Source organism: Mesocricetus auratus, unplaced genomic scaffold, assembly GCF_017639785.1.
Source record: "Mesocricetus auratus isolate SY011 unplaced genomic scaffold, BCM_Maur_2.0 Super-Scaffold_100004, whole genome shotgun sequence".
NCBI lineage: Eukaryota > Metazoa > Chordata > Mammalia > Rodentia > Cricetidae > Mesocricetus > Mesocricetus auratus.
In genome coordinates this window covers 93,338,000-93,350,976 of record NW_024429189.1, presented here as the reverse complement: position 1 = coordinate 93,350,976, position 12,977 = coordinate 93,338,000, and the positions used below count along the sequence as shown (strand labels likewise).

The 12,977-nt window shown below is 40.8% G+C and overlaps 1 protein-coding gene across 2 annotated transcripts in view; it reads right to left on the bottom strand.

Moving 5' to 3' along the window:
- Nucleotides 1-12,977, bottom strand: part of Usp8 (ubiquitin specific peptidase 8) — a 55,820-nt gene that overhangs the window by 17,251 nt on the left and 25,592 nt on the right. For both annotated transcript variants that reach the window (XM_021226314.2, XM_005068462.4), the window contains exons 5-10: nt 11,436-11,598; nt 9,059-9,098; nt 7,388-7,532; nt 5,135-5,297; nt 4,267-4,411; nt 3,776-3,999 (exon numbers count right to left, since the gene is read on the bottom strand). In XM_021226314.2, coding sequence (XP_021081973.1) covers nt 3,776-3,999; nt 4,267-4,411; nt 5,135-5,297; nt 7,388-7,532; nt 9,059-9,098; nt 11,436-11,598 — 880 coding nt within the window. The remainder of the gene's footprint in view (nt 1-3,775; nt 4,000-4,266; nt 4,412-5,134; nt 5,298-7,387; nt 7,533-9,058; nt 9,099-11,435; nt 11,599-12,977) is intronic.

Sequence of the window (12,977 nt, the reverse complement as noted above, 5' to 3'; positions counted from 1 at the left end):
GAATGTATGATGCCCACAAACATGGAGCTTCCCCTCACTCTCTAAACATATGTAACAGCAGTCAACTAACGGTTCTTCCTACAGCTTTCTGCTGCCTGGTGAACTGCACACAGCTTTGCTTCCATCTGTGAGACTGCCAGGAAGTCTATACCTAACTAACATTCTCTCTTTCAGAACTCCAGCAAAGCCTCCCACTGCCTGCTCACCTGCTTAGGTCCATTTCTAGTTACCTCCCTTCACTGTGCTGAGATGACCATTTAATATTTTTCTTCCTTTTTAAAATTATGTGTGTATATCATCACATATGCCCAGCATATGTGTTAAGGTTAAAGGGCAATTTTGTGGAGTTGGTTCTTCCCTCCCACCTTTATGGAGCCCTTTCTAGGGATCGAATTCAAGTTGCCAGGTTTATTTGGTCAGTACTCTTACCTGCCCAAGCATTCACCCACCCAAGTAACCATTTTCAAACAAATCTGACCATGTTTCCCTTTTGTCTAATAAAATCCTATTTTACATTGTTACTCACAAACACTAACACATAATAAAATAAAAAACCACTTTACTATGGCCTGCCTACTTTTCACTCTTTAGTACACAACACATTTATCTACTTAGCGTGTGCGTGTGACGCACATGAGTGTGAATGTAGTCAAGTGTGGAGGTCAGAAGACAACTGAGAAGTTGGGTCTCCTGCAGTACCAGGAACTGAACTCGCCGCCTCAGATCTGTGTGTGTCAGTGACTCCATCTCACCCGCCCTCTTCATCGCTCTCTTACTTACTCATGTTTGGGGGCAGTCAGAGGACAACCTGTGGAGACGGTTCTCTCCTTCTACCACATGGGCCCTAGGGATCAAACTCAGTCATCTTTAGCTGCTGAGCCATCTTGTTGGCACTCCGCTTACTTTTTGAGACAGAACCTGGAGTTCACGGATCAGGGTAGGTTGGCTGGCCAGCAAGCCCGCAGACTCCCTTTCCCTGGCCTCCCAAGTCCTGGGATTCCAGGTGTGTGATGCTGCATGTGGTTTTGTTGTGGGTGTTGGGATGGATTCGGAATTCAGATCCTCATGCTTATACAACAGGTGCTTTTGCGACTGAGCTCTCCCCAGTCCCGCAGCTTATTAAGAGAGTTGCCGTATTTCTGGAATGTGGGTGCTAAGATCTGCTTTGGCTGCTCTAACAACTTCAGGAGATTCTAATTAGTTGCCTTCCTCAACCCCTCACCTAATGAGTTGCATGTTTACCATCCGGAATTAACAGCATACTAATGCTACTATCTTGTGGGGAGTAAAGCACTGAAAATACAGTGTGCTGAAACCGCAAGGAGAACTCAGCTCCTTCTAGGAATGACCTACACAGCATGGCTAGAAAACGAACTTTGTTTCCATTAGTACAAACTTAGTGAAAGGAGAACATCCCAATTTCTTATTTTTGACTTTTCACTTTCTCAAATAAGCAAACAAATCCCCCAAATAAACATATTCTCTTATTCTTTCTACAATTGAGAACGAAGTAGGCAAAACCACTGTGGAGATAAAGTCAACTAAAAGTGCAGCAAGAACGAAACTGAAGCTCCATCCCTGGCTGGTGGCTCACCCACCCTTCCCCAGCCTGAAAAGCATAACCTGTGGTGAAACCTTGTTTGTGCTCTAACAAAGTGTGCCTGAAGATTAGGTGGAAGGAGGCAGTGGCTGGCTGCTCTGCTTCTCTGATCTTTCAGCTTTCACCCCCTAATATCTGACTTCAGGTTTTCTTTGTTTTTTTAATTAATTATTTTTTATTATGAACAATTAGAACTCATGCTACAACAACTATACTCTTAATACCTTAAACTTACAATTCCTTCTTCAGTCCCCTAAATCGACAGGACAAAGTTCAAATTAGCTACACGTCTCTGTCACTGTCTGTTCTCCAGTCTCGTGCACTGTCACAGTGCTCTCTTCAACACAGACACTCACCTATTCAGGTGGATGGCTGTCTGGTCCCAGTCATTTAGCTTTCCACTTGTCTCTGCGTTTGCAAACCCCACTGAGCTCTTAGAGCCCAGAGCTGCTGCTTCTCCGTGGAAGAGACTCAGTCTTCCTGCTCTACTCTCCAGTGGCTAGCAGAGCAATGGTTGACTGGGCTCTACACTGGTCTCTTAGTCATTACAGACAAGCCATCTTACCCATACTTACAAACTCGAATTTCATACAGAAATTTCCTCTATCACTTCTCAGATTTTTAAGTGCAAAGGACCTCAAAATACATTGAACAAACTGTACATTTCTCAGCCATCTTGGGATAAAAGGTTTAGAATTCAGTTTATGTAGGTTAACTTGTGTAGGGAGAGATCTATGTACCCGTAGCACTGACCACGCTAGGGGGAGGAGACTCTTTCTCTTTGGGTTCTGGTTTCGGCCTGGAGAGCAGCATGTGGATCTTCTCACGTAAGTGATTTCTTCCTTAATAAAATATCATAGGACATCCCTATTTTGTGTAGCTTAGTATTTCTGCATTAAACTTGACATATACTATAATGTATATTCTCTTTGTAAATTCTTACATTTATGTTTTAAGGAAACTTGTTTATTCAATTTGCTTCTTAATATTTAATGATTTAATCTGAAATATTAGATAGCCTTAAAACATGATGAAGACACTGACTTTCAACAGCTCTAAAGAGATCTACTTCAAATATTAAATGTTACCTGAGGAAAACTGAGTGCTACAAATCCATATTGAATAATACATAGGTAAGTTCTATTACTTCAAAGAGAATCTAACAAAAAGCTCTGAACTTTCATTTGAACATCTTTGCTAAAGTCTTTTTTTTTTTTTTTTTTTTTTTTCCCGAGACAGGGTTTCTCTGTATTGTTTTGGAGGCTATCGGTCCAGCCTGGCCTCGAACTCACAGAGATCCACCTGCCTCTGCCTCCTGAGTGCTGGGATTAAAGGCGTGCGCCACCACCGCCCGGCTAAAGTCTTAAATAACTTTTTTGTTTGTTTGTTTTTTGAGACAGAGTTTCTCTGTGTAGCTTTGGAGTCTCCCCTGAAACTTGCTCTGTAGACCAGGCCTGCCTTGAACTCACAGAGATTCACCTGCCTCTGCCTCCGAAGTACTGACTGGGATTAAAGGCAACTACCACCCAGCTTAAATTAACTATTAACATTTCAGACTCCAATGAAATGGAACTAAAATGCTGTTTTAAAATCAAAATACTGACATCTCACATCTTTCATATGCAAAAGCAGGCAAACCACCCTCCACAATGACAGGTTCACACTTGACAGTAATGGGTTCCACACTGAAATGTTCTGTTTGTAAAACTCTGCTCCTGTCCTGAGTATGTAGGACAACTCTGGTCATCAGTACCATCTCAACAGTACAGTATCACAGGCATGAGAAGGAGGGCAGAGATGGCTTCAAGTCTGGGTGGTTTTGTGGCCTACAGACAACCTGTAAGAGGGACTGATCATTAGCTAGCTTCTTCAGGACAGCTGTGCCGGCCAAATTACAGCCCAGTGTCACCAGCTGAGCTCTTCCAGCTTACTTCAGAACATAAGCCTTTGCCACAGGTTGTGGGAAATGTGCTGGGTTTGAAACCTTGTAAGTGATCTAATACAGTCAGGGTGAATTATTATAAAAACTTTTTGTAAAAACAAAGGGGACAAGATGTACAAATCCTTCTGATGTTTTCTAAGATGGCACAGGTTACATATAAAAACTTTTCTGTATATCATGTGTCGATATGGTATCAAAACAAAAGACAATGAAGTTAGTGAAAAAAAAAATACCTGTGGAACAGTCTTTGTAGCAGGCACTGGCTGAATTATGGGTGAAGCTTCGGCTTTGGGAGGGGCACTCGGTCCAGCTAGAGCTGACAGGTTCAGTGATCTTGGTTTTTCATCTTGGCCAGTTACCAATTCTGCATTTTTGTTTACTTCTGTAGGCAGAGGAGGCATCTGGGCAGGAAGTTTGGGAGGAGCTGGCTCTTCCAGTGAAGGATATGTAAAATCCACTAAAATCCCCAAAAGAACAATGCATGTTTTTAAGAACAGCAAGCTCCATACATAATATTTATGGTATGCATGTTCTTTCTGATAGCTAAATGTGAGTGAAATGGCAATCACTACAGTCTTAAAGAAAATATGAACCCCTAATATGTATTATTTTGCTTGAAAACCAACTAGCATTTAATAGGGCAAAGGCACACACAAGCAAGATTACCCTGAACATATGTTTTATTCTGAACTGAAGCAATTTAAAAAAATTTCCACATACATACATGAGATAGACACCTCTTCAGTTTTGCTTCGAGGGGGTGGAGTGACCTTAGCATTTGTTGTATACTGCGGATAGCAAAGAAGCCAGTTTTCATAGCCTCCCTCCAACACCAAAGGCTCATGGCGCAGGATGGTTTTACTTTCCCACTACAAAATAAAGACAGAATATTTTGAAGATAATAGAAGTCTCTTGACAGCAAAAACCACAACTCAAAACAAAACCAAATGGAGAGCTATTTGCTGTCAAACAAAGAATTAAATTCAAAACCCAACATTAAATGAAGTATTAGATATAAATCAATAAAGTTTTAAGAACCAAGAAACAACCCATGATCTTAGAAGTTAAGTTATAAAATAAATCCAAGACAAAAACTACCTAAAATCTAAACAATCAGAGATAGTCCTTAACATTTTGGAGTTAGTTCCTACTCTCCCACATATGTACATGTTTCAAAATGTACTTTTATATAACAATGAAATTCTTAACTTGCAGCTCTTTCTTTTCCATGAATCTCATTAATAGTTGTACCATTTATAGTGATTACTTCTGTGTGTGTGTGTGTGTGTGTGTGTGTGTGTGTGTCTGTGTGTCTGTGTGTGTACAGATACCCCTCAATGCTAGAATAAACACCAAAGATAAGTACACATCTCATCTCCCTTAATAAAATTTCCAAAATTGGAGTAGCTGAGTCCTGGCTCAAAAACACCTTATGACTTCCAATATAAATGTTCACCTTTCAGATGGTTACTGAATACAACTTCCTAGGTGTACAGATGGTTTAAAATTCTAGCAGAACCAGTCAAAAGCAATCTCCACCATTTCCCAACAATCAGACAAAACTTGTTCAAGTAACAAGGGGAGCTGCCAACCTTGAAAAGTGCATCTTTCAGACTCCGCAGAGTAGTTCCAAGCAGCAAATCCTTTTCCGAACTGAACCAGTCGAGCAGTACCACATAGTCCACACTGCCTCTCTTTTTCCAAGTGTCTTTGGAATCATCTGAGAGGTTTGCTTCAATCCAACTAGCAGTGACTCTGAAATGAATGAGCATTTGTATTGAGCAAAGTGGAGAAATGATCCTCGCACTCTGTGTCACACCAGTACAAACTTTACTCCACCCTTCATTACTGCATGTTAGTGTTTTTAGTAATTACTAGGGTAGGAAAGAAAGACTTAATTCTGATCCTTTTTAAAAAAAGATGGGGGGGGGCTTACAAAACTGAAAACAGGAAATCATCCAATTTTCTCTGCCAAATCTAAACTGGAGAATCACCTGATTAACTTCACTCACGTTTCAGCTTCTATCTATACATATAATAACTAAACAGCATGTTTTAATTTAATTATCAAGCACACAAAGCCCTACTGTGTACCAGATCCTGTTCTGTATGCTTTGGATATTACTGAATCCTCACAAAGGTACACTCAGGAGACATTACTCCCGCCTTATAGCTGAGAAGTCATGGCATATACAGGTCTTACAGCCTGTCTGAGGTTACAGCTCAGGTCTACGCTTACATTCTTGCATCAGCCTGTTCTCTACACAGGAGATGCAGTGTTCAGCTACTCTTGCTCATATGGAAGCTTACACACATCCTTAACATGGCCCGTTTCACAGACCCACTCCTCTTCCCGCTTCCTTCTCTTCTTTAACTGCTTGGCCCCTTTGCTCATTCACACCAGCCATGACCTTTGACTCGATTTATTCAGACGTGCCCTCCTGCCTAAGGGCCTCTATTCTTGCTGTATTCTCTGTTTGCTCCCCATTCCTGGCCTCAGGACGTAAACCACCCATTTCCCCAGCAAATTAAACACTTGCTAAGAACTTTCCTGTGAGTCTTCCTTGAACTAATTTTAGGGTCTACTCCAAGACAGACAGACACACCCAATACATATGCACCCACCTACCACACCTTACTAACTAACATAAAGAACATCATTGTTTTTTCTATCTTATCTGCCTATTTAATTAAAGCTTTACAAAGGCAGTAACTTTCATCTGTTCACAGGTTTAGCCTCATCACTTAGAACCACAGTAACCCATCCTACCTCTTAGTAAATATTTGCTGAAATGACAGAATAAATAACATTTACCTTTGGTAAAAGGTGCCAGTGCTTAGAAACCATTCAGCATTTAGTAGGTATTTCAGTATTTAACTGACAATGCTAGCAAGCTGAATGGGACTGACAGAACTTTTACCCACCAATAAAACAAACTGGCTCTGGACTAAAAACAAAATAAACCTGTTCCTAAGTAATAACAGTGGTTACTCAACTGGGAAATGAAGAGGAAGAGCTAATATAAAATACCATATCTTAGCTGTCCTTATAGACAGATCAAGATGCACGACCTACAGAGAATGGAATGTGAGGCTCTTAAGGAGCATTTATTTGCCTACACATTCCTTTAAGGATAGGTTTTCAAGTGAACATGTGTTGGGAAATAACAGACTTAGGAAGTGTTTCCTAAATTTAAGTTTCTCATATATTATCTTCATAATTTGTTCTATAATTTACTTTAAAAGGTAACTTAATAATCAATACATTTAATTATACAGTTTACCTTAATAAATTCATATGTCCCTGTATATATTCATAACTAATATATAAAGGCCAAGTCTAAAAATAAAACGTAAGTAAATTATATTGTAGCACCCAAGGGAACATACAGAGCCACGAGAATGAACACACTTCTTGCACACAGTGGTGGAGATGACTGAATGGAAGAACACAGTCATTTACACACTAGGGAAACCAAATGTGAGGACCACAAACTCAAGGCCAATCTGCTAGCACAACAGGACCCTGACTCTCTCCTTTATTTATTTATGTTTCTTTTCAGGTCTTCGAGACAGGGTTTCTCTATGTAGCCCTGGTTACCTGGAACTTGCTCTGTAGACCAGGCTGTCATTGAACTCACAGAGATCCGCCTGCCTCTGCCTCCCGAGTGCTGGGACTAAAGGTGTGCACCACCACTACCACCTGGCCCATTTTTTAAAAATGTATTGTTCTCTCATATATTACATTCCCACTGTAGTTTCCCCTCCCTCCTCCCCTCCTGCCACCCCCACATTCCCTGAGATCCACTCCTCCTCCATTTCTATTAAAAAACACAGCAACCTACCCTGGACTGATAGCTTCTTCAGGAACACTGAGAGAATCTGAGATACAGGAATGCTGATAATCCTGTGTTTTTCGAGCATCCATTATAATCAAACTGATGTTTTTATCCATCATCATTGTATATAGTTCCTTGGCTGTGATTGCTCCTTGAAATTGAGAGACACACTGGTGAACAACAAGAAGTGCCCAGTTCTATTTGCTGGTACATTAGCAAACACAGAAGAGCAAAGTGTACTTGGCAACAGACTTGCCATCCATAACACCGTTTTTATCTCTTACACAAACACTAAGTATAATTCATGTTAACGTTTACTAAGAGACTAATCCTATGTCCATCGCCCAATTATAAACTTCATGTCAAGGTCACCACTGTATCTGGCATCCGTTCTATTACTAATCTCAAAGAAAGAAAATTAAATGTGTCTTATTCAAATCCAAGGACTGTGATGTGGCTCAGCTGGCACTATCCAGCACCTGAGGCCCTGGGTTCAGGCCCTAGCAACTGCACAAACTGGGCGTCATGGAGTATGTGCACTCAAGTTCAAGGTCATCCCTGATTACATACAAAATTCAAGACCAGTCTAGGGTAGGAAGGTTCTAGTTTATCTTTTCTAATTATTATTCGAGTCTCTGGAGAGATGCTATGAGGACTATCTGAATGCTTAGATTTCCAATGATTTATTTAATTAGGATGTGGTGTGCAGTTTGGCAAAAATAAACCAAGCAAAACTCTCTATGTTGCTATTTTTTTGTTAGCTTGAAGTGAAAGATCAAAAATCATTACAAGGAACTTCAGATATGAAAGCTGTTTCTCTAACTGTGAGAAGCACAGGTAATCTTAGAAATGGCTGCCAATACCTCCTTTCTTCCTCTCAAACCGTCAAGATCATTTGATAATGAACAGACTAAATAAGCAGGGAACAGTAGCCACCCAGAATGATTAATAGCTAAGCATGACGAGCTACAAAGAATGAATGATGAAAACTAATCTTAAGATAATCAAAACAGCTTTTAGGAAGGTACTTAACCATTACTTAGTTTATTTTTAAAATTCCTGTATGATAATATGCTCAGTACATAAGTGCTTTGTGTTACATGTTTAATTTATTATTATTATTATTATTATTATTATTATTATTATTATTATTTTGTTTTTTTCAAGACAGGGTTTCTTTGTGTAACCCTGCTATCCTGAAACGAGCTCTGTAGACCAGTCTGGCCTTGAACTCACAGAGATTCACTTGCCTCTATTTCCTAAATACTGGGATTAAAAGCATGAGCCACCACTGCTCAGCTTGTCAGGATACTTTATCTTAGCAACAGGAAAAGAAAATAATACAGTCCCACTTTACAGATAGGTAAACTGAGGTGGGGTTGGTAAGTATCATATTCAAGACATTGAGCAGCTTCTGAGAGTCCATCCTCTCAAACACTATGCTACATTTAACCACTGCATCTAGAAATGATAAGTAAACTGCATATTACCATATTTCATCATGCCAGGTTAAAATAATCATAAAATATCCCAAGTAAATCAATAAAGAACTTACAGCATTTCAATAAGTTGTAGAGTATAGGAAAACACAAGTCTATACAGAGATCAGACAGTGCTGAGACTCACTGAGGAAACTCACAGGGACTTGAAAGGACACCGACATCCTTTCTCACATACCTTTCTCTGCGGTTCCCTTTTCACTTTTCTCACCATTGATCTAGGTCACAGAGGAAAAGAGTTTCAATACCATAGGAAAAAAGGCTCAAATTTAATACTTCATTTTCATGGAAAACTAAGGGCATTTTATAAAAATACACATAAAAAGGGACAGAGCTCAATGGTAGAGCACTTGTGCATGAAACCCTGGGTGCAATACATAGAAATGCCCTCGATGCCATGCCCGCCACCCTTAAGAATTCAGATACATAAGGGCTTTGCTGTATCCTTTTACTAGGAAGCAGCTAAAATAACGAGCAGCATATCAGAATCACTGTTCATTCTCAAACTTTCCTAAGCTCCACATATAATTTAAAATTAGTACTTAATTAGAAAGTGCTTCTTATAATGAAACAGCAATTCTAGCTATTCTAGTTGTGTCTTCCATTATAAAATTAAAGGAAAATCAAGTAATAAAACATACTAGTTGCATAGTTTACATTTTCTAACCAAGGTAACAGGAGATAACCCTGTTAGATGCTACCTCATTTTACAGACAGGAAAACAGAGGACCAACTGGACCTACAGATCAAGTTAGTAGCACACGTGTACATATGTGCATATTTGCACAAGTCGTGTTTATAATATCATCTGCCTCCTACCATGGCACAATATGAAACACAAGGCACCAGCTGTAGAGAATTCTTGCCATGAAACCAAAGTTGCACTTGCGCTGACAATGCAGGAATTAAAGGAAAACCTACAAGATGGGGGAAGCAATACAAAATTTGGTTCACTTTCTCTATTCCATCAAGTGCACGCATGAAAATTCAGAGGAAGAGACTCTCAAATGGAGATTACTTTAGAGCCTTAAGAAACATAACAAGGGCTGGGTATTGGTGGCACATGCCTTCAGTTCAAGCACTCGGTAGGCAGAGGTAGGCAGCAGGCTCCAAAGCAATGGGGGGAGATGGGAGAAGGTGGGGAGGGGGATAGGACTGTAGCCAAGTGACGCATTCAGCAGTGAAGCAGCAGAGCAGAGACTCACTTTCAAATACTTGAGCAGAAGGAAAAGTGCAGGAGACAGATAAACCGTGGAAGTCAAAGTAACAGAGATGTGGCTGGGCATGTAGCTCAGCTGGTCACCTGCTTGCCCTAGTACCCGTTAACTAGGAGTGGTCACACAGGACTATAATCCTAGAAATTAGGAGGTGGATGCAGGAGGAGGCAAAGTCAGCCTTGCCTACAGAGTGAGTCTGAGCTAGCCTGGGCTACAAGAGACCCTGTCTCAACTAAAAACAAAACAAAAAAGTGAGTGACCACTTTTGAAAAGGCAATAAAATGAAAAAGTTCCCTTCATACCATTCTGTCAAGTCCTGTTATTTGGTGATGGCAGCCACTTCTCCTAAGTTAGTGGTTTCACCACACATAATGAATTCCAACAATGGAAGATCACATTTCTTCACCTTTTCCGAGTACCCAGTGCAGTGAAACATCTTCCGATGACAACAGTAACCCATGCACAAGTGACAGGACTGCTACAAACGTTTATGAAATGTCCATGAGACCAGAGGAAACAAAGAAGCAGGTTTCCAAGAATTTCAACAACCCCAAGAGATCTGTACTTTAGGAAGAATAATTTCTGAAAAAGTAACAAGGCAGAGTGACAGCTGGCAGAGACTGGTGGCTTCTGATACGGAGATCAGAACTCTACATGAACTCTACATGAAATGCAGAGAGCAACAGAAAGACAAAGGGAAAACAAGCAGAAAAAGGAATGAATGGATGAAAGTGAACGAGACTCCAGGAACAAAAACTGTTTGGGACCAAACAGAGGAGCAAACAAGTCCTCTCTCTTTTAATATTTATTTTATTTTTGTTTTTCTCAGGATATGGTTTCTCTGTGTAGCCCTGGCTGTCCTGGAGCTCGCTCTGTAGACCAGGTTAGCTTCAAACTCAGAGATCCACCTGCCTCCCGAGTGCTGAGAATAAAGGCGTGTGCCACCCCACCTGGCCCACACTTGACCTTCTCTTAATGTAGATTTCATTATGAGGCAAAAGACACCTGAGATCCTGTTTCAGACCTTCATTTGGCAAACTGAGTCCAAGAGTTGTTAGGCAAGCCTCAGATGGGCCAGATCATAATCAACCGCTTCCTCTCTTCCCACCCTCGTTCAATTTGCAGTCACTGCTATAATGATGGCCCAAACAATGTTGCTGAGGATGCTTACAAGAAAGCCCAGAACCAACTACAGCTGGGACATTTGATTCAGTTTCTAACCAAACACATGAAATGTTATCCCTGCTGCCTCAAAAAATTTTACAGTGGCACTTCACCTCCTTACAGGCAGATCACCTGGCAAACAGAACCAGTGTTTACACAATAAACTTGGAGTACCTTTTGGGTTTTGCTTTTGGAATCTGATATATTCTCCAAAGAGCGTTTGGCCACAGCACCGCTGTCCTCTCTTCCTGCTTCCTGTCTTTTCTGCTGCTGTAGCTGCTCTTCCTCCCGTCTGTCCTTTTCTTCAAGCTTTTTCCGAACTTCAGCCTCTTCATATCTAGTTGAAAGAAGAATTCTTTTATTAACATGACAGCGGACAGTTAAAGGAGTTCCTGTTTCATGTACTTAGTGTCCTGTCTTAGGCACACTTTATGGCCTTTAACTCACCCCTTCCAAGTGAAATTGAATTCTGGGAGAGTTCCCATACAAACCACCCACATCTGCTCTCAGGGCTGGCTGTATGCTTACTATAAGCTGCACAAAAGCCTTGAAAATAAACACTATGCTCTCTACTAATGCTCATTTTGCTTTTACACTAACTTCAAAATTTTAATTATCAAATCGGCTACAATTTCTTTTTTAAAACACAAACTCTTGATTTTCTCTGCAAGAGAAATTATCCCAATATCACAACTGTGTTGATTTAGATCAAAGAGTTAAGACAAGGTATTCAAGAGTAATTATTAACCACATCAAGTGGAGAGTCTTATCAAAGTCAAGAACGGATTGGCTTAAAAAGGATAGCTTCACTGAAAAGTCTAATGTGCTGGAAGTTAACCCAGCTACAGTCACTACAATTTGCAGAAATACAAGATATTCAAAACTATTCTCCACAGAATTAGAAGCAGCACTATTGGGAATATATGCTAACAAGGACCCGTGTGTGACCTTGCTTACCCTGTCACTAGTGATGATAGCAATGCCTGCTGGTTCTGAATTTAGAAGGATGGGGGGGGGGTGGTGAATGAGATAGAGATGGGTAAGGGGGAGAGGGAAAAACAGAATGGAGTGTAATAATTGACGCGGGTCAGTTAGTAAAGACTGAATCAAACTTTGACTTTAATATTCTGTTACACGCTTATACTATCTGTCCTCCATAGACTATACTGTATATGCAGGACAGACGCCCCCACAGATAGACACAGCTGTGGACAGCCAGAGAGAAGGAGTGGGCAGGGCGATGGACTGGGAAGGGGAAGGGCATCTGTCAAGCTCTCTGATTTTGATGGCTTCATTCTTTTTTTTTTTTTTTTTTTTGGTTTTTACGAGACAGGGTTTCTCTGTATTGTTTTTGAGGCTGTCGGTCCAGCCCGGCCTTGAACTCACAGAGATCCGCCTGCCTCTGCCTCCCGAGTGCTGGGATTAAAGGCGTGCACCACCACTGCTTGGCGATGGCTTCATTCTTAACAACAGGATTGGAGGCAGCTAAAACACCTATGGAAAGCCAAAGTTCCAGTCTCTTTGCATAGTTGCCCATGTCTCAGTCAATACCCAAACTAAGTGAGAACAGAGCAAACACTGAGAAGGCGGTAAACTCAGACAAAAGGCTGGGAGCTTGCATAGCCCACCCTGTCCAGAGCTACTCTACATACCAGAGCAGGAAAATGAGGAAACGGGACATCCAAAGAGAGAGGACAAGCGATACAAACTGACCGA